General features: G+C 36.1%; 4 protein-coding genes across 5 annotated transcripts; 2 read left to right on the top strand and 2 right to left on the bottom strand.

Moving 5' to 3' along the window:
• Positions 1-6,715: 6,715 nt before the first annotated feature.
• On the top strand, positions 6,716-7,549 carry LOC145633194 (uncharacterized). Its single transcript, XM_081685470.1, has one exon. The coding sequence runs from the start codon at positions 6,716-6,718 to the stop codon at positions 7,547-7,549; it is 834 nt and encodes a 277-aa protein (XP_081541596.1).
• A 4,717-nt stretch (positions 7,550-12,266) lies between these two features.
• Positions 12,267-15,762, top strand: LOC145632341 (protein NRT1/ PTR FAMILY 3.1-like). The gene is made up of 4 exons (XM_081684693.1): positions 12,267-12,437; positions 12,976-13,193; positions 13,787-14,346; positions 14,667-15,762. The coding sequence occupies exons 1-4, from the start codon at positions 12,332-12,334 to the stop codon at positions 15,595-15,597; spliced, it is 1,815 nt and encodes a 604-aa protein (XP_081540819.1). The 5' UTR covers positions 12,267-12,331; the 3' UTR covers positions 15,598-15,762.
• Positions 15,739-18,172, bottom strand: LOC145632342 (uncharacterized). 2 transcript variants are annotated; one of them, XM_081684694.1, is made up of 3 exons: positions 18,014-18,172; positions 16,706-16,835; positions 15,739-16,254 (listed from the first exon to the last, which is right to left on the bottom strand). In XM_081684694.1, the coding sequence occupies exons 2-3, from the start codon at positions 16,827-16,829 to the stop codon at positions 15,878-15,880; spliced, it is 501 nt and encodes a 166-aa protein (XP_081540820.1). In that variant the 5' UTR covers positions 16,830-16,835; positions 18,014-18,172; the 3' UTR covers positions 15,739-15,877. The 2 variants fall into 2 exon arrangements, with proteins under 2 accessions (XP_081540820.1, XP_081540821.1); XM_081684695.1 differs by lacking the exon at positions 18,014-18,172 and having other exon boundaries at positions 15,739-16,267; positions 16,706-16,836.
• A 373-nt stretch (positions 18,173-18,545) lies between these two features.
• Positions 18,546-21,928, bottom strand: LOC145631137 (7-deoxyloganetin glucosyltransferase-like). The gene is made up of 2 exons (XM_081683232.1): positions 21,311-21,928; positions 18,546-19,610 (listed from the first exon to the last, which is right to left on the bottom strand). Exons 1-2 carry the CDS (start codon positions 21,810-21,812, stop codon positions 18,667-18,669), a joined length of 1,446 nt encoding a protein of 481 aa, XP_081539358.1. The 5' UTR covers positions 21,813-21,928; the 3' UTR covers positions 18,546-18,666.
• Between the last annotated feature and the right edge of the window lie 457 nt (positions 21,929-22,385).

The following is a 22,385-nucleotide window of genomic DNA, read 5'->3' on the forward strand; positions in this document are numbered from 1 at the left end:
CAATCTCCTTCCTTTTTATTAAAGTTTAAATCTTTAACGTTCACCAAACACATCAGTATCTGTATTTGGCTTTTATTTCAATCTTTACGTAAGTGGCTACGTCATTCTAGACTAGATGTTCTTCTAGTGTGACAGATTAAACCTTTGTCAAAAATTTCAGCACCATTCTTCTGTTGTCTTGTGAACCTACAGTTACTTAAGAATATTAGGATCGTTAATTATGCTAAACAACTGAATTGTAGTGTAAGAGCGTTTACTTTACATATCGGATTGTGGACCACATTGGGACCGATTGAGTGGACCGGGTTGTGACCGGTTGAACTCTGTCTGGACCAGTTAGACCTATGATGTATGGGGGTGCTGAGAATAGTTGGAAGTCTGTTTCAGTTAACACTCCTAACATGTTCGTTTTATTCTGTTAGCCATGCTTTGGTTCATGCTCTCTCGTGGCCAGGTTTGGACCGCATTGCTCCCATTTTCAGCGGTATACATTACTTCACTTGGCTTGCGATCCATGTAAGGTTTGAACCTAACTGATGTTGGCAATGTGAATGTTATTTTTTTTTTGATGTTTAGAGAGCCACAAGGGCGGGGTGAGAATCGATCCCAGGATCTCCTGGAATCAGGAGGGAAACTCTAACCACTTGAGCTATCCCTCACTCTCTCACAATGTGAACGTTATTAAATGTACACGACGTTGTGTTATCCAACTTATTCTAATCAAGCCGAGACACAGAGATAAGGTGTCGCCAAAAAAAAAAACCCCGAAAACAGAAGTCGACATGATTAATAATTTGAATAAGAACAATGTGAAGAAGGGAATCTTGTGAATGATCTCACGGGTCAATTTTTATGGCTTGGTTAAGCTTATGAAGAAGGTGACTGGATATGATTAATTATGAGTTTGTTTTCATTTTTCTCTGATTTTGTCTGCTTGCCTTAAGCGTGTAGTTGGAATAAATTGTAGACCACAGATGGTTTTCACTGTAACATTTCTGCTGCGCATGTGTTTTAAGGTCATTTTATGGCTATCTGAGGGAGAAATGCACCACATATAATTTGTTGGATATTGCGTTGGATCTCTTACATCCCTGCAAATTCTTCTTAGATGCTGCTCTTTTCGTTTTTGCGATTAAGGAATCCTTTACCCTATCCTGCGTCCCATTATATCTGAGTGTATCATAATATCCGCAATTATTACCAGTCACACTACGTGTGATGAAGTAGATTGTAACTTGTAAGTACTCGTAATATTTAGGAAGAGTTGGGACGCAAGATGAGACATAACACGAAACATATTCATGTTAGTAATTGTATGTTACCTTCTCGATCTGGAACCCCACCCCCTTGAAAAATGAAAATGAAGCTGTATGTCCTTATTGATATGCAGAAAGAAATAAGTTGTAGGTTAGTTTGAAGTTGTTACAGATGTTACAAGTAATTATGCAGTGATTTTAGCCATCAAAATGACAGGTTAATTTTATTCAGCTTGCAATAATAAAGTGGGCAGTTAACCAAAAAATTTGGAAGGTTTGGAGCCTATTTACCTACCTATTGAGTCCAGTTTGATTCTGACATTAAGGGCCTGTTCACATTTACTTAATTTCAGTTCAGTTCAGTTCAGTTCAGTTCAGCTCTTAATTTCCCTCTCTCATAAAATATTCATTTCAGCTTAGTTCAGTTTAGTTCAGTTCAATTTAGCTCCAATCAGTGCAGTTCAGTTCAGCTCAGTTCAGTAAATTTGAACATGCCCTAAGTTCTTAATAATCTAATTCACAATTTAAAATCAACTACTGTTCTGCTTAATTGTGCTTAATAATCCACCATATATCACCATTTGCAGATCTCACTACTGTAACAACTATCCTCGAATTTTACTCGACTTTTATATACTTGTGTGTATCTAGAAATGCATTTATCTATATCGCCTCACCCCTCAAATTCTTATGTGTGATGAATCTTTAATCTATTAGGAATTTCATGCAACCTTTTAGAACATAGCTAAAGCATATTTCGAAATAGAAATAATTAATGTTATCACCTTATTTGCACTTATTTCAAAATACACATTTAGATGAATTAAGATAAAATAAATTTTAAAAATACTTTATGTAAATTTAAGGTTTAATAAAGGCTACCTATATTAAAATATCATACGAAGTAGTACTTTCTAAAACCACAATTCTTAAAAACTAGGAAAAATTGAAAAGAATAATCCCACCTTTCGCCAATCTGCTCAAAATAATCCCATCTTTTCGAATTCCAGAAATAATCCCACCTTAACACCCCATCTGCTCAAAATGAACCTTTTTACTTACAACCGTTTAAACAGGTAAATTTTTTGTTTTTGTTTTTTTTTTAATAAATTAAACAAAGGAAAAAGAAAAAAAAAAGAAAATATCCCAAACACCCTAACCCAGCCCACCCCACCATTGTCACTGCCCCCATGACCACCCCCTTCAATTCATCGCCACCATCACCACCATCACAATCCCCAGCCGGTAGAACAGCCGGACCAGCCCCCTCCTCCGATTCCCTCCCCTTCTCCGTTCCCCTTCCACTTCCCCTTCTCCGATTCCCTCCCCTTCTCCCTTCCACTTCCCCGATTCCTTCCCCTTCCACTTCCCCTTCCCCGATTCGCTCCTCTTGGTGTGTGAAGTAATTCGTCGTCGGGCCCAGAAACTCCGATTCGAGTTCGACGCCAACAATCATGAAATAATCCCACAAATCAACGCCTCCAATTTGAAAAAAATTAGCGCCGGAATTTGCTGCCTAAATCGGGGGTGGAGGTGGTTTTCGTGGGTTGGGTGGGGAGGAGGTTGTTTTGCTGTAGATCCACACGCCGGCCGACTTCTATTTCTTCCAGTTCAAGTGGGGATTTCGGGTCGGGGTTTCGGGTTGTGATGGTGGTAAGGGACGGCAGCAGGGGTTGTGATGGAGGTGATGGTGGTGATAAAGGGGTGGCGGCAGGGGTTGTGATGGTGGTGATGATGGGGTGGTCGTGGGTTTGGGAGAATTTTTTTTATTTTTAATTGTTTTGTTTTTTTTTAATTATTTAAAATTAGGACGACCAATTAAAAGGTGACAAGTGTCAAGTCACCTTCTAAAACAGGTTACTAATTTCATAATCCGGTAAAAGGTTCATTTTGGGAAGATGGGGTGGTGGGATTATTTCTGGAATTCAAAAAGGTGGGATTATTTTGAGCAGATGGGCGAAAGGTGGGATTATTGTTTTCAATTTTTCCTAAAAACTATGTGCCCCTCCAAAATTAACAACATATTTAGCCCGTGTGTAACCAAATCAAGAAAACAAAATATCTTCTTATCCTATAAATCTAGTAGCCATAAAATTTGTCATGTTTTTTGCGAATTGGATATATTATAATTAACAATGGTACACTCTATTAATATATAAAATTGTAAAGGACAAGATTACTAAGCATACAGATTAGAGGCAGTATTTAACATACTTTCCAATCAAGCTAAGTCTAATGGTTACCTTTTAACATACTTTCCAATCAAGCTATATCTAGATTAAATAAAAAAGAATTAAGCAACATTCTTCTAATGGTTACCTTTTCCAATTAATATAATAATACAGAATACTCCGTAACATTTTGTAGGATTTTAATAATAATAAATCGCATTATTTTTGTGTTTTTGCTCCGTAATTGATTAAAATTTGGAGACACATATTCAAGATTTAAAATCACTATGATATTTGTTATTTGAGATTTGTCAAAAAAAAAATGATACTAGTATGTTCATTTTTAATAACCCAACTCCGAGTATTTAATTTATTGAGGCTTGACTAATTAATTATAAAGTTACTTGTTCATTAATAATTTTAGACAAATATAGAGTATGGTTAGAAGTCACAAAGATTTCATGACTTAAAAAGATGCATATGAGTAATCCATAAGACTTAAGGCAATAATAGAGTGTACATCAAAGTCTTCAATACTTACCAAGCAGATAGATTAATATCAAATTTCTATATTAGTGTATCTTAAACATCAAAATTAAGGATGTCACACAATATTAATAGTAAAAGCTATATATAATAGGTGTAGTGAACTTTTGAAAAGAAAATAATCGAAGATAATTTTCTCAAAAATAGAAGAGACAATGATAGCGACCTTGTTATAAATCCTACTAGCTTTGCTCTTTAAACTTATGTCCTTCACACAGTCTCTTGAATTATTATCAACCACCACCGCATATCTAAAAAACAAATGTTATTAATGAGCTAATTACGAATGTAATTATTATCGATCTCCAAATCTCCTCCTCCCAAGAGAGACCACATGTTTCTCGTACACAAAAACATAACATAACACTAGAAGATTAAGATTGGATTACCATAATTGAGGGAATTGAATTAGAGAGGTGTTCTTGATGAATTTGATTTCTTCAAACGTTTGTCCAATCATTTGGCACCTGTCATTCAACTATTGGATATAAAATCATGCCTAAAAAAGGATTCAAAGATAGTAACTAGTAGGCACTACTACTAGCTAAAGGCCACAAATACTAAGTGGGAGTTATATTTAGACAGTTTTCCCCACTTTAGTGGTTTCTGAAACCCTAACTTTGCCCATCTCCAATGATTTAAATGACAATTTTTACTCACACGGAAATATATCATCGCAACCATGTTACTCAATAATTTTGCATCACCAATTGTTATAATGCACCTATCCAATGTACGGAGTACTGTTAAAATATGAGATTAAACTGTTTTGTTGATCCCCGAAATTAATTATGCATTCGTTTGAAAGGGTTTAGCCTATGTGTCTTGATAATTAAAATGAATTGAATTATGAATATACATATCCAAGTAGGAGTTCATCAGAATATACACGTATTTGACAAAGTGTTGAGTAACTACTTATCCATAACTATGAGATCAATTTTTATTCTAAGGGACTGTTCACATTTACTGAATTGAGCTGAACTAAATGAACTGAAATGATTGGAGCTGAACTGAACTGAGCTGAAATGAATATTTTATGAGAGAAAGAAATTAGAAACTAAGCTGAGCTGAACTGAACTGAGCTGAGCTGTACTGAACTGATTGGAGCTGAGCTGAACTGAAATTAACTGAAGGCCCTAAGTGGCTATATTATTTCCACAATAAAAAGCGCTAGTCCTCATCAATCTAAACTCCACCTAGCCAATTCACGCTATTGTTATACATCGTCACAAATTTTGTAGCTATTAGCTTGTTATAAGTCTTATCACGCCGACCCTATCTAAAGTATAACTGAAATATAAGACTGAACTATTTTATTGATTCTTAAGACCACGGGTCAAGCCCGTCTGTCTTAATAAAAAGGAATTGGATAGAATTGAATATGCATATATATTCAAGTGGATTTCATCAAAATGTAGTTGACAAATTGTGAAATGAATACTAGTCCACAACTAAAAGGATAGAAGTTATTCTAAGTGAATTTTGTTTTCTCAATAAAAAGCAATAGTCCTCATTCATCTAAAATCCACCTCACCAAAATCACACTGTCGTTTTCCCTTTGCAATATTCTGAAGATTCTTCTGCTTTATATCTGCATAGATCCGAATACATTATTTTAGAATTGCTCATCTTATACCATAATTCTTATTGGAAAATATTAAAATTTTGACACTAAATTTATATTAGAAGCTGTAAAGTGATATTCATCATAAATTTGTAGATCATGAACAAACAAGGATACATTTTTATACTAGAAAATTAATTGGCCGGTTCTTCTAAAAAGATCACGACCAATGTAATACAATATTATTAGACTGGTCCATACTTATAATAGACAATCTTATTTACCCCCTTTGGCATATAATTATATATACAATATACTCGATTTGTAGACCATATTTAACTTTAGCAATCAGTTACGAAGAAGTATTATGAATGTGTCTTGTACGATTGTCTTTGTGAGAATCAATCTCAAGATCCCCTAAAACAAGTGGAAAGCTCTAATTATCACCTGAGCTACCTCTCACTCTCAACTCTTGTGAGATTTATTTGTTACTTCGTTCTTTTTTTTTTTTTGGCAAGATTTCTTAAAATATTGAACATACACTCACTCTCCTATTATTAGCAACCTAAAATCATGTTCTAAAATCTCTCCAAACTTTCAAAGTCCAATTCCCACAATTCTATCATTTATCTTACCCTCATAATTGTTCAATCTTTCTTCTTCAATTCTCCATTTTTCATATTTCTTCTACTATATATATTAAGGGTCTGTTCTGATTTGCCGAATTGAGCTAAATTGAATTGAACTGTTTATGAGAAAAGGAAATTAATAACTGAATTGAAGTGAATGTTAAGATATATTCAAAATATATCTTTAGTCAATGTAAATATTCTAGTTACCTTGTTTATAGCTTAAGTATATTTTGTAATTAGCTATTCCCTTATTTGTAGCATAATTAGTGCCTTGAGATAAGGCTACTCAATTGTATATATTGGCTGACAAATTAATGGAATATTCACGGAATTAGTTTCCTTCATGGTATCAGCAGACTAGGGTATTCTTCCGCTGCACCCTACTGCTTTGTTTTTCCGCCAATCTCTTCTCTTCTCTTCTTCCTTCTTTTCTTCTTCTTCTCTTCTCTTGTTTGCACAGCAGCCATGGCCGAAAATAAGAACAATTTTCATCCAGCTTTCACCGTGTCAAACATCAAAAGCAATATTCCCCTTACTCTAGAAATGGAGAACGTCGAATACTCTGCTTGGGCGGAACTTTTTAAAATTAATGCTCGTTCTCACAAGGTTCTTAATCATATCATTGCTCCTAAAGAGGAGGTTTCTGCACCTTCGACCGCAGAGGAAAAGGAGTTATGGTCGGTGTTGGATGCTACCGTTCTTGGGTGGATTTATTCCACAATTTCGAAGGACCTTATGCATACAATCATGGAACCTGATTCGACGACAATGGAGGCTTGGAATAGGCTCCGTAACATATTCCAAGACAATCAAAATTCCCGTGCCGTGACTCTTGAACATGAATTCTCCAACACGGATATGGAGGATTTCCCTAACGTCTCGGCGTATTGTCAACGACTCAAGAGTCTCTCCGATCAATTGAAGAATGTTGGGGCACCGGTGGATAACAACCGCCTTGTCCTTCAATTGGTCTCCGGTTTGACGGAACCGTACAATGGGGTTGCAACCTTGATAAGGCAAAGCAATCCTCTTCCTCAGTTTTACCAAGCCCGCTCAATGCTTACATTGGAGGAAGCCGGCTTGGCAAAGAAGGCAGCTTCGGCGTCGGCTTCGGCAATGGTGGTCAGTGCACCTCGTGATGCTAATTCGGGTGGTGATTCGGGTCAGTCTCGAGGCAAGAATAAAAACCAGAAAAAATCTGGTGGGGGCCGCAAGCAGCCAGGTGGTGGCCGGAATTCCAGCACCGGCGGGGGTGGTGGTCAGAACACCGGTGGACAGCAGCCCAGTCGCGGTGGTGGTCCGCAACAGCAGCAGCCGGCCTGGGCTGCAACTCCACCATGGCAGCACGCCTATCAGCCATACCAACCTTGGGGTTAGGCTCCTTGGACTGCACCTCCCTGCCCATATCCCACCCAAGGTTGGGCTAAGCAGCAGCAAGGCCCAATGCGTCAGCAGCAAGGGGTCTTAGGCCCACGCCCACAACAAGTGTACATGGCTAATCCGCAACAGCAGTCCATGCCTTATGCCCCGACGGATATTGAATCGGCAATGCACACTATGACGTTGAGCCAACCCGATCCCTCTTGGTACATGGACACCGGTGCAACTTCGCACATGACATCCTCCAACGGTAATCTCTCGTCTTATTTTAATTTGAGCAATCATCATAATGGTATTATTGTTGGTAGTGGTCATACAATTCCAATTCATGGTTGTGGTCATACTACATTGCCTTCCCCAAACCCGCCTTTGTCCCTTACTAATGTTCTTCATGCTCCTAAGATAATTAAAAATTTAATTTCTGTTAGGAAGTTTACGACTGATAATTGTGTGACCGTTGAGTTTGACCCTTATGGTTTTTCTGTGAAGGATTATCGGACGGGGATGCCAATAATGAGATGTGATAGCCAAGGAGACCTTTATCCTCTTACTACCACATTCAAAAACTCAACTCCATCGACTTTTACAGCTTTAGCTTCCCCTTTATGGCATGATCGTTTGGGACACCCGGGATCGTCTATTTTAAGGACTCTTTGTAGTAATAAAAGCATTGAATGTACTCATAATTCTAGTACTACTGTTTGCAATTCTTGTGTACTTGGAAAACACGTTAAATTGCCTTTTGTGTCATCGAATTCTAGTACTTCTATGCCGTTTGATATTATTCATAGTGATTTGTGGACCTCTCCTGTTTTGAGTTCGTTGGGTCATCGTTATTATATGCTTGTGTTGGATGATTATTCAAAATTTTTGTGGACTTTTCCCCTAGCTAAAAATTCGGAAGTGTTTAATAAAATATTAGCCTTCCAAGCATTCATTCGTACTCAATTTGAACGACCAATTAAAACTTTTCAATGTGATAATGGGAGGGAATTTGATAACGGTCCTTTTTGGGCTTTATGTGAGTCTAATGGCATGTCATTCCGTCTTTCATGTCCCCATACATCATCACAAAATGGAAAGGCCGAGAGAAAAATAAGATCATTAAATAATATCATACGAACTCTTCTTTCTCATGCTTCCTTACCTCCGTCGTTTTGGCACCATGCTTTGCAAATGGCAACATATCTTCATAATATTCTCCCAAGTAAATTGCTAGAATATAAGTCCCCTCTCCAAATCTTATACCAAAAGGAACCCTCTTACTCTCACTTACGTGTTTTTGGGTGTTTGTGTTATCCCTTGATTCCTTCCACTACCATTAATAAGCTTCAATCTCGGTCCACACCGTGTGTGTTTTTGGGATATCCACCAAATCATAGGGATTACAAATGCTTTGATTTATCGTCTAATAAAATTATTATTAGTCGCCATGTCATTTTTGATGAGAGTATTTTTCCTTTTAAGGATTTGCATAAACCCACTTCCCATGCGTATGATTTCTTGGATGATGGTCTCAATTCTTATGTTGTCAATCATTTGCAAAGCACATCAGCTAAGTCCACGGACCAGCCCATTTCTTCTTCTCCTAGCTCCTTACGAACTGGGCCCCTTACTCCACCTTCTGGCCCAGTTCGGTCCAGCAGCTCAAATCCATCTTCTTCCCCTTCTCTTAGCATGCCGAATTCTGGTGGGCATTATAGGGCCACGCTGGACCGTGGGCCTGTTCAATCAGCCACGGCCCAATGTGGTCCTACCCAACCAGAAATTCCGAATGCTACTTCTACTCCTCCTCTTCCTGCCACGGCTCCACCTCCCTCAACCCCTATTCCTCCGCCACCTCCTCCTAGGATTGTTACTCGTAGTAGAAACGGTATAGTCAAGCCAATCAAAATATAAAAATTTTAGTGCTATGACATCTAGTGTTTCGATATCCCCTTTGCCTCGTAACCCCGTTTCTGCTCTTAATGACCCGAATTGGAAATTGGCCATGGATGATGAGTATAATGCTCTTATTAATAATAAGACGTGGGAGTTGGTGCCCCGTCCACCTGATGTTAATGTTATTCGCTCTATGTGGATTTTTACTCATAAAGTGAAATCTGACGGTTCTTTTGAGAGGCATAAAGCCCGTCTTGTAGGTGATGGCAAAACACAACAGGTTGGCATCGATTGTGGGGAGACTTTTAGTCCGGTTGTAAAACCGACGACTATCCGTACTGTTCTTAGCCTTGCTTTGTCTAAGGCTTGGCCCATACATCAGCTTGATGTTAAGAACGCTTTCTTACATGGTGAGCTTTAGGAGACAGTGTATATGCATCAACCCCTTGGGTACCGTGATAAAACTCACCCTGATTATGTGTGTTTATTGCGGGGCTCTTTATATGGTCTTAAGCAGGCACCCCGGGCGTGGTATAAGAGATTTGCATATTTTGTTGCTACTATTGGTTTCACTAATAGTAAAAGTGACAATTCCCTGTTTATTTATCGTCAAGGGAAAAATGTGGCTTATTTACTTTTATATGTTGATGACATTATTCTTACTGCTTCTTCTGACACTCTGCGGCGTTCTATTATGTCCCTTCTTAGCTTGGAGTTTGCTATGAAGGACTTGGGTCATCTTAATTATTTTCTTGGCATAGCAGTGACAAGACATAAGGGTGGATTATTTTTGTCACAACGCAAATATGCGGAGGAAATTATTGAGAGAGCAGGGATGGCTTCGTGTAAACCTTCGGCTACACCTGTTGAGGTAAAACCGAAGGACAGTTCTACAGGTTCACTTTGTGCCGATCCTACATTGTATCGAAGTCTTGCAGGGGCCTTGCAATACCTCACATTTACTAGACCGGATATCTCATATGCGGTCCAACAGGTTTGCTTACATATGCATGATCCGAAAGAGACGCATATGGCTGCTCTCAAACGGGTCATTCGGTATGTCCAAGGCACGATTGATCATGGTTTGCATCTGTATCCGTCATCTATTTCCTCTCTTGTTTCATATACAGATGCAGATTGGGCCGGGTGTCCAGATACTAGACGTTCCACATCTGGATATTGTGTATATTTGGGTGACAATTTGATTTCTTGGTCCTCGAAACGACAGGCTACTCTATCTAAGTCTAGTGCCGAGGCAGAATACAGGGGCGTTGCTAATGTTGTTTCTGAGTCATGTTGGCTTCGAAACCTGCTTTTGGAATTACATTGTCCGATTAAGAAGGCGACTTTGGTTTATTGTGACAATGTGAGTGCTATTTATCTTTCCGGCAATCCAGTGCAACATCAACGAACAAAGCACATAGAGATGGATATTTTATTTGTTCGAGAAAAGGTAGCCCGGGGTGAAGTTCGGGTTCATCATGTTCCTTCTAGGCACCAAATTGCGGATATTTTTACAAAGGGCCTCCCTCGTGTTCTTTTTGAAGACTTTAAAGATAGTCTAAGCATTCGTCCTCCTCCGGCTTAGACTATGGGGGTGTGTTAAGATATATTCAAAATATATCTTTAGTCAATGTAAATATTTTAGTTACCTTGTTTATAGCTTAAGTACATTTTGTAATTAGCTATTCCCTTATTTGTAGCATAATTAGTGCCTTGAGATAAGGCTACTCAATTGTATATATTGGCTGACAAATTAATGGAATATTCACGGAATTAGTTTCCTTCAGTGAAATTAAGCTGAAGAGAACAGGTAGTTTTTTTATTCAGCAATGAGATTAAATTGTTTTTTTTTTAGTTTATCCAAATTGTGTGTCGCCCAAAAATTATTAGATATGTAGAGTTTATTTAATTCATAAAATTAAGGGCACAACATTTATTTTAAAACAAGATCTCTAGAATTTTCGGTACTGCATTGTTTTTATCACACATCTTCATCAGATTATAATATGTATTGCTCCAAGCCTCCAACTATGATCTCTTTACCTTAAAAAAATTAAGTTTTAGGTCTAATAAATTTTGATATTGATTGAAACTAAACTGAACTTTGATAATATTTCGCCACAAAAGTCAAATATGATCTAATTTTTAGGTGCAAAAGTACAATGTTGGTGTTGATATTTTGTTACATGCTTTTCTCACAATAAATACTTTAATTTTGTTTTTAATTAATTTGCAATGCAAGCCGAAGTAAATTAAAAGTATATATCGTATTATAAATAATATAACAAGATCCCACATAACAATGCTTTTTCTTTAAAAAAAAAATAAAAAAAAAATAGTGCATCAATAGTGCAAAAGTTACAACATAAAATAGGAAATTAAAGAAGCAATATAATGCCTATAATGTTTTATGTCAAATTTCCAAAATCATTTTTTCCTACTAACATAGAGAATTGGAGTGTGGGAAATTGAAAATTGATGATCATGATGAATATATTATTAGGAATAATCTTTAGATAAAAGTTGCAACATCTTTAACCGTGAGTGATTATATTATGAGTATTAAGACAATGTGACAGCTAATTCGTGAATTAACAATAAATTGGTAGTTGGTGAAGATCCAATGAAGTTTATAAGAAAATATACTAGTATATCCATCATCACTAGACCATAAGAAAGCTAGAATAATAATGCAACGCGGTAATAAAATCGAGGGATAAGGTAGTGAATAATATCTATCACAATAATGGTGGGTCTCACTTCACACTTAGGCACCATGCACGTTCACTGATTCTAGCCTTTGTTGTTGGCTTATAAATACCACCCTTCATTAAACTTCTTCTAGAACTCACAATAACTCTTAACTTCATTCATTAAAATTTTAAATCTACAATAATGGATTTGGAGAAGAAATTAGATGTAGGATATGTTGAAGAAAATATTGAAGATAGTCCTAAGAAGAAGATGCGTGGTGGGATTCGAACATTGCCTTTCATTCTCGGTGAGTTTCTTCACAATTTCACATTACGAGTTACTTTCTTTGTCAACGTGACTATTAATTCTGAATGGAAGTTACATTAGCAAATGAACCCTTTGAATTCTGATTAAAAAAAAAATTAAAAAAAAAAAAACACTTTGAATTCTGTTTATAAGTTAACAATCATCGATCTTTTGCTATGTGTGGAATTTTGTAGTCTTGAGTTGGATTTTAATAATTGTTCTTACCATAATTTTAGTTTAACTTGCTAATCTAAAAGGCCTTGAAAGAAATGTAGGCAAGATTTTTTTTTTTTTTTTAATATTAATTTAATACCGCGGATAATTTATTAGTTGTTTATATTTTCTATGTTTCAACTTAAATTCTTCAACTTTCTCACTATTTTAAAATCTTGCACAGAACATTCAAACTAGTTTCACGTGCACATTAACACGAGTCTTAAATTATAGCTATGTGGCTAATTCAATTAGTGACAAAAGCTAGTACTAGTAGCATTATTGATTCATAAATGCTAACAGTTGAGTTATTTGTAATTTTGCAGCAAATGAAATATGCGACAGATTTGCTGGAGTTGGATTTCATGCAAATATGATAACATACTTGACCCAACAACTCAACATGCCTCTTGTACAAGCCTCCAATACACTCACCAATTTTGGGGGGACTGCTAGTTTTACTCCTCTTATTGGTGCTTTGATTGCCGACTCTTTTGCTGGCCAATTTTGGACTATTACCATTGGTTCTATCTTCTATCAATTGGTATTTTACTCGCTCTTCGATCTCATCCTTTTATTTTATTGTCGTTTATTTATTAGATACGAATTATATCTATAAATTGAGTCTAGAAGTGATACACATATCTCTAAGAGTGGATTTATAGTCGACTCTAAAAGGACAATCATAAGTAGTTTCCGCCTTTTTGACATATATCTCTAATATTTAACAAGACACATAGATACAGGATAGTATTTTACTCGCTCTTCAATCTCCTTTTATTTTATTGTCGTTTATTTATTATAAGATACATGATGGTATCAATATAACTGAGTCGAGAGGTGATACACTTATCTCTGAGAGTGAATTTATAACCGAATCTCAAGGACATGCATATGTAGTTTCCACCTTTTTGACATAGATTTCTTATGTTTTAACAAGGCGCATAAATTATAGTGTGACATATTTTCACACCTATCTAAGAATTTGTAATGACAAATCTTTTAAAATGCACTAGAAAATAAGAAGACTTACTAGTTATGATGGCATAATAAAGTTCATGTTTTATGTAGAAATTTGTTTTAGCCCTTTGAATTGTGTACACATTGTACAATTTCTAATGTCTTCAATGGTTGCAGGGGATGTTCAGTGTTACCATGACAGCCATTCTCCCGAAACTCCACCCTCCGCCGTGCCCAACACAAGTGAACTGCCAAGAAGCATCAACACAACAACTTTGGGTATTATACATGGCTCTCCTCCTAACAACTATAGGGACGGGTGGCATCCGGCCTTGCGTGGTGACATTCGCAGCCAACCAGTTTGACATGAGCAAGTCCGGTGTTGCAGGGCGCAAGTGGAACTACTTCAACTGGTATTACTTCTTCATGGGACTCGCAACACTAACTGCACTGACTGTTATAGTCTATATCCAAGACAATGTGGGCTGGGGTTGGGGGCTCGGAATCCCAACAATGGCTATGACAATATCGGTTATAGCCTTTGTGATCGGATATCCGCTTTACCTCAAACATAAGCCTGCAGGAAGCCCTTTGGTTAGAATGTTTCAAGTGGCTGTTGCTGCTTGGAAGAAGAGGAATGCTCCGTTGCCAGCTGACCGCAGTTTGCTGTACCAAAACAAGGAACTTGATGCTCTTATCTCTACTGATGGAAGACTTCTGCACTCTGAACAGTTCACGTAAGTTTATTATACAAATACCAGCATTATTTTGTTGACCTGAGTCACTCTAGAGTCATATAAAGTACAATACTAGCTTAGAAAGTATATAAATCACTACAAATCTCGGTATTTTACTAACACACATCAAATGTACTGCCAATAATATTGCAATTTTACAGAAAATCTGAACTTATGTCTATCAGAATATTTACGAAGTTTTATGTATATTTGTAATGGTGCATTGCATATGTATGTAAAGTACATATATATTGCCATAACAAAGCTTCATCTTTGTTGAAAACTGACAGTTTAGAGTAATTTTGGTCCTTTACCTGTAGGTGGCTCGACAAGGCAGCAGTAGTAACAGAAGGAGAGGCAAAAGATTCAAAACCACCAAACTTATGGAGATTGTCTACAGTCCATAGAGTGGAAGAGCTGAAATCTATCATCCGGGTGTTACCGATATGGGCAGCTGGAATCCTGCTCGTGACTGCATCATCTCATCAAGGCAGCTTTGTGCTCACACAAGCTCGGACAATGGACCGTCACCTCTCTTCTTCATTTCAAATACCTCCAGCTAGTCTTTCAATATTTAGCATTGGGACCATGCTCATTGGGCTCGTTGTCTATGAGCGTGCTTTTGTTCCTTTTGTACGTAGATTCACTGGAAACCCTGTAGGCATATCATGTTTACAGCGGATGGGGATAGGATACGTGATCAACATAGTCGCAACTCTTGTAGCCTCTCTGGTTGAGAAGAAGAGGAAATCAGTTGCTACTCATTACCACCTTTTGGACAGTCCTATGGCTATTATTCCCATCAGTGTCTTTTGGTTAGTCCCGCAATATTGCCTCCACGGATTAGCAGAAGTTTTCATGAATGTCGGTCATCTTGAGTTTCTGTACGATCAAGCACCTGAGAGCATGAGAAGCACCGCTGTTGCACTCTATTGCTTAACGACATCAGTAGGAAACTACTTAGGGACGATGGTAGTCTCGATGGTTCATGGTTACACAGGAAAAGAACACAATTGGCTTCCTGATAGGAACATCAACAAGGGAAGGTTGGAGTACTACTTCTTGCTTGTCTCCGGCATACAAGTAATAAATCTCATATATTATGTTATATGTGCATCGTTATACACATATAAGCCTTTGGAGCAGGTCAAAGACTCTGATGAGCAAGGGGAGGATTTATGTACCCATTCTCCATGGTCAAAAGTTATAGTAGACAAGGATAGCGAAGTTGAACTCTCGAAAGGCAAATAGAATTTGATAAACTAGAAATAGCAGAGTTTAATGTATAACTAATAGAAATATAATCACATTTCACACTTAATTAGCTGAAAACCTCTGCTTAGTCACCTGCATATAACTAGTTATAGCTTAATAACAAAGCAAATTTGTAAGTTATGCAAGTATTTTTATGATAAATGCATCCTCAACCTACAATATAGTACACCAGAACATGGATCTGTCTACGTACGAAATGCACAAACAGAGCAACCTACTTGGAGTTAAGATTTTCGAATTTAAATATCTGCATACTTCAACAATCAAATCCAGAATATACACCGCTATCCCTTAACATTCTCTTTTCTTCTTCAACATAATTCTTTCCTCTACTAGTCTGGCCGAGGTCTCTCTTTCTCTTTTCTTTCTGGGCAAAAGTCTTCTTCTCTTTCTGAGTTATAGCAGTTGCAAGCTCTTCTCCATCTGCTAAAGCAGCTCTTGTTTTCTGACGCTCTTTGTATGATTCCTCACTCTCCTGATCTTTTTTCCTATCCTTGCCAGTAGACCAAGTCCAGTCTCGATTTGGATCCTCCTTCGGTGGAGGCACTTTCAGAATAGATAGGCCTCCTTTATAACCATGGCGGCTCAAAGCTTCAAAATCAATTCCGCCGCTTTTTCGTTTTGCAGATTTTACTGCATATAAGAGCTAAACTATGATATATAATAAGTAAATTCTAGAGAAATATTTTCTTCTGGAGCTCAGACACAAGGATATGAACTGCCCTAAATCATTTGAGGTTTCCCATATCCATAATCAGCACAAATCCTCATAATTTTATACATTTCTCTGCCTCACACTGACCCTAAATTCCTAATGCCACTACATTTTAAAACTTTGATGGCGTAATATACACATAATAATTGAATTTAAGACCATAATTTAGGGTTGTATTCTAGGAAGTTCACTTGAATTCAGTAAAAACCCAGATGATCAATTTCCTTTACATACCATGAAAGAATTTTTCCAGCCGCCTCAAAGACACTATCCATGTGAGGAAAAAGAACTCTTTCCCCATTTTTTTGAAGAATATTATTTCACACCGATAAACAAAAAAGAATTGAAAACAATAAAAACTTCGAGTACCTCCAGAAGGTTTTCGCGATGACTTTGGCTTTCCAGGCTCATCCTCATCCTCTGATTCAGTATCACTAGATGATGATTCGTCATCTGACGATTCATCTTCTTTATCACTCCATGGTCTTTTCATGGTTTTCTAAACCAAGAGGATCCATAAAAAAAAAAAAAAAATAATTAGAACATAAATACACAAACTAACACTGCATTTTTTATAACAAAAACATAAATCACAAACGAGTTGGATGGCAAACAGAAGATACATAAAACTAACAAAGAAAATCAAAGTCCTTATGGCACAATACAAGGTTGCACACATTGACCCAACATCACCCAACGCATCACTAATTGCTCTACCCTCCCTATTCCACTAAAGCTTGCCTCCACTTCCATAATCCTTATTCAACCGAACCCCCAAATAGCACAGCACAAAACTCGACTTCATTCATATAGCACGGTATGAAAGCCATACATTCCTCAATTACAATAGCACAGATGCAATACATCCCTCAATTACCATAGCACGGATGCAATACATCCCTCAATTACCACTGCACAGAACCCTGACATCCCTGAAATAGCACATCATAAATGCCACAAATCACAAATGCCCGTCATCCCTCAATTACCACACAGCACAAAACCCCGACATCCCTGAAATATCCTAAAGACCTAAATGCCACAAAATCCTCAGTTAGCTGAGCACAAAAGCCCAACATCCCTCAGATAGCACAGCACAAACGCCCGACATCCCTCAATCAGCACAACACGAAAACCCGACATCCCTCAATTAGAACAGCACGAAATCCTGAAATCTCTAAATCCCAACAACAAGAAGGCCCAATCCTTTCACTTTCAGTTCATTTGGAACCCTCATTTCTCCTTCTATACTCAACAATTCATCATAAATTCTACATACCTTATAGTTTGACAACAAACTCATAGCATCACTCACATTTCAGTTTAAACCCCAAATCCAAAAATCCCAATTGACACTTAGCTTATTCTATCTCCTCTAAAAATCTCATTTTTCCAATTTTCTCATCATAGGAGAATACTTAGATGATACGAAGAACTTGTATGTCATAAAAATTCATCCATTTCCCAAAAAAAATTAAGCTCAATGTAATCTCCAAAAATTTCTATTGATAAAATTTCCCAATAATTTACGAACTAAATCTTACATATTTTTTTAAAAAAAAATAATAATAATAATAATAAATAGACTTCAAATTCGTAATTAATTGACATAAAGGCAATAATCGTACAAGTATATAACTGCAAGTTTGCAACTTTGCAAGAAAAAATGAAGATTACCTCAACGAAAGAGAGAAGATGAAGATGTCTGATGAGATTTGGAGCGCAGAGCCGCAGATTAGGGTTTTCGATTTGTATAATTTCTCTGATAGATGGTATGCAAAAATGCTATCATCTGATTGAATCATTATACGACGTCGTTTTTGTCATCACATTCATCCTGGACTTCAAATTCAAGTCAACCATTTATGGAATAATTTAATACTTCCTCCGTTTTTATTTAGTTGACGTGTTTGAAATAGACACATATATTAAAGAGAAGAGAGTGAGTGAAAAAGCAAGTGGAGTAACTTGTAAATGCAAAGTAAAAAGTTACCCTAAAAGGAAAAATGTTAACTAAAAAAACTTCCTAAAAAGAAATATGTGTCAACTAAAAAGAAACGAAGGTAATATTTCCTCCAAAAAAAACATATATTTTGCCAATTACAGTAATTGAAATTACATATTTTGCCAATTGCAACCATTAAAAAATATTGCAAATGTTAATTGGCACTCAATTCCATATTTTTCTCTGATTTGTTTACCAAAAATGTCCGTTAAAGTTTCCTTGATTAAAAAAATAAAAGTCAACACATTACAAGACTTCTTACTATGACTATAACGTAATTATATTAATCGTCTCATGATCAACAACATATGAGATTAATATTGACTTATTGATGTACTTTTATTACATTATTAACTACTTTCTTTAAATTATCATATGAAGATCCATGTGAACTCATGGTTGCTTCTATTGCAATGTTTCTCCACTTTGCAGCCTTTGTCCCCATCTCTTTACCATTTTTTGTTTCCATCAACTCTTTCACCACCCTCTCAACATAATCTCTTTTAACATGTTCACTCATCTTCATACCAATGCCAAGACAATTACAACAATACCAAGAATTAATCAATTGGTCTGCGGCCGATGGCCAACAAATCATTGGCACCCCATAACTTATGCTCTCAATTGTTGAATTCCAACCACAATGTGTAAAGAACCCTCCAATCGAAGGATGCGCCAATACTTGCTCTTGGTCACACCAAGTGACTAGCACACCCCTACCATTTATCTCTTCCTTAAATCGATTGAATTCAATAGTACAACTCTTTTCAATGACTTGATCAGATCTCACAATCCATAAAAACTTTGTAAGGCTATTTGCAAGCCCCCAAGCAAGTTCAATAAACGTCTCTTGATCGACTCCAACAAGGGAGCCAAAACTTACATAGAGAACAGATTTAGGCTCTTGAGAATCAAGCCATTTCATATACTCATTACTATTCATAAGGGGTCCAATATTAATGGTATCCTTTTTTGATATATGATGATCCACCATCAAATTAAGGGGTCCAATTGGATGAATGTTAGGAGAAATGGTGGAGAGATCTTCTAGGGCATGTTGTTCCAAGGCATCAAATGTGTTGATGAGGATGGCTTCAGACTTGAGAGCTCTATGTGCATTTGACATAACAATATTGAGCATCATATGATTCATATAATTTGGATTCAATGTTCTAATAAAACTTGGCATGTCTTTTAAGGATATTCCCTTCAAACTTGATATCCAATCTATTGACTTTTCAAGATAACCATTTGTGAGGCAACTTTGGTCTGAAAAATAAACAGCAAAACTTTAATGTTTAGGACAAAATAAAGAATATCAACTTGTTGGAAATCATAATTTTGGACTTGAACACAAATTTGTCACTTATTTCTTATTATCACTCTATCATAAAGTAGCGGCATATATATATACTTGTAGTATTTTGGTGGTAAAATGCGACATATATTAGACTAATTAGGCCTTATAGAAATTAAGGGCCTATTCACATTTACTGAACTGAACTTAACTGAACTGAATTGAGCTGAAATGAATATTTTATGAGAGTAAGAAATTAGGAGTTGTACTGAACTAAATTGATTGGAGCTGTACTGAACTAAATTGATTGGAGCTGAACTGAATAGAACTAAACTGATTGAAGCTAAATTGAATTGAACTAAAGTGAAATGAAATTAAGCTGAAGTGAATAGACCCTGAATGTTTTGTTCGTTCGAAAGATGTACATGGAGTATTACTATACCCCAATACAATTTTAAGGAGTTTGAGTGAATGAGTATGTTGAAATTTGTTGTAAAAAATAAAAGGGTTTTTCTATATGGTACCCCTAAGTTATTGGGTTTTCTACATTATACCCTTCTAAATCCAAAGTTCTACAAAGTGTCCTTGAGTTTTTGGGTTTTTTCAACGTGGTACCCTTGAGTTGTAAAATAAATGACTCTAACTTAATTTGACTCAAACCGACACCATCTAAGTGATCTATTTACCACTTCTATATTTATATTAGATGGAGGAATCATTAATCTTCATTATTCGCTATTTAGTGGAACTTTTGTATGATTGTTTGAGATGGAAGATAAGAACTTTTTTTTTGCTCCTACAGTCCTACTTAACTAAAAGACCTTGTTTTAGAGGGGACTCAAGTTGTTAGTCCTTTTTTTCGCATTAAACATGCTAGTTGTGTCTTTGAGGGTGCTAATAAATAAGTCGTTTAGATGCTGTTGGTTTGAGTCAAATTAATTTAGAGTCGTTTATTTTACTAATCAAGGGTACCATATAGAAAAATTCAAAAACTCAAGGGTACCATATAGAAAAATTCAAAAACTCAAGGATATAATGTAAAATAAACTAATAACTCAAGGTCACCTTCTAAAAATTTGAATTTAGGAGGGTATAAGGTAGAAAACTCAAAAACTCAAGGGTACCATGTAGAAAAACCCAAAATAAAATTAATGTGTAATTTTGATTGGTTGAAACTTGAAAGAGAGGGTGTTGTACCACATGACATATACAAATGGCTGTTACCTTGTTGCCTTGTTGGTGATTTTGTTTTTCGGTGCGATAATGCCGATCTATTATATATACTACCTCCGTTACATATTATTTGCAACGATTAGACATTTTTTTTCTCTACTTTATGTCAAATCGTTGCAAATAATACGTAACGGAGGTAGTAATTACTGTAAGTCTATAACTACATGTGGTGGCATGGTGTCTATAATTTATATTTCTTTTTTATTTTATTATCATAACTAATTTAACTTGTATTTGTAGTCTCAGCCCAAAATTAACACTCTATAGCATGTATCAAATTCTAAACATAATTTATATTGTTCGAACATGTATAAATTGCATCACTAAATAATATATAAACTTAGACCATTATTAGAATAAAAAAATAATGCATATTAGTAAGTAAAACATAAAGCAAATAAATTCAAGGTGATAAAAATTCAAAACGAAAGTATATTACCTTGAAGGGGTATGATACCCTTGTCAAGAAGTTGGCGACAATGGAAATAAGCCAAAAGGCTACAAGCACTAGCAGTCTCAAGTAGCACAGCACGAATCCCCAATTCTTCAGCCACTCTAAGTGTAAAAGAAGACATACCAACATCGCTAATCATACAACTAACTCGCGGTTGCAAACAATCACTATTACTATTATAATTGTCTAGTTTTGTCACAAGGAGCTCCTTAAGCGGGAGCTCCAATTTGTTAGTGACAATAGAGTTGATGGCAGAAAGAATATCTTTTGGATCATCGTCTTCTGGTAAGTACTCAAACCTAAAGAAGGGATGAGTCTTGTTACCAGAAGAACGATGGTGATTTTTAAACAAGGTTTGGTGGATGTGGTGCGTGTTTATGAAAGTTATGCTAAAATCGAATTTAAAATGGAGGAGTTGAGTAAGTTTTAGCATAGGCCTTATGTGACCTTGTGCAGGAAATGGTACACAGACAACATGATTTTCCATTTTTAGTAAAAATTTACTATACTATAGACAATAAAATATATGAACAATATGATGTCTTTGACTATTTTTGTAGTGGAGTTTGCAATTTAAGGAGAGAAAGAAGTGAAGCGAGATATAAAGATTATTCTTGAATCTTGATAGTAGATTTGAACTACTCCATTGCATTCATTTAGAGCAATAATTATTGTTTCATACTATCTCCGTTTAATGACACGTATTCCTTTTTAGGAAGTTTTTTTAATTGACATGTTTCCTTTTAAGGTAAATTTTTTACCTTGCATTTACAAGGTACCTCACTTGCTTTTTCATTCTCTCTCACTCTTTCTCATCTCCTTAATATACATGTCTAAATCAAACGCGTCAACTAAATAGAAATGGAGGAAGTATATTATTCAGATTAAGTTGACTATTACAAAAACATCAGCCTGTCATGATTCATGAATGTACATAGTAGTTAATTTTACAATATAAAATAAAACTTGTGAATTCATGAAAAATCAAATTTGTCTTGCATGCAAATAATTAACGAATATAAATAAGCAATCTGTTTCACATGCTTGACCGTTTGATTAT

This window comes from Chenopodium album, chromosome 5 (genome assembly GCF_948465745.1).
Source record: "Chenopodium album chromosome 5, dcCheAlbu1.1, whole genome shotgun sequence".
NCBI classification, from domain to species: domain Eukaryota; kingdom Viridiplantae; phylum Streptophyta; class Magnoliopsida; order Caryophyllales; family Amaranthaceae; genus Chenopodium; species Chenopodium album.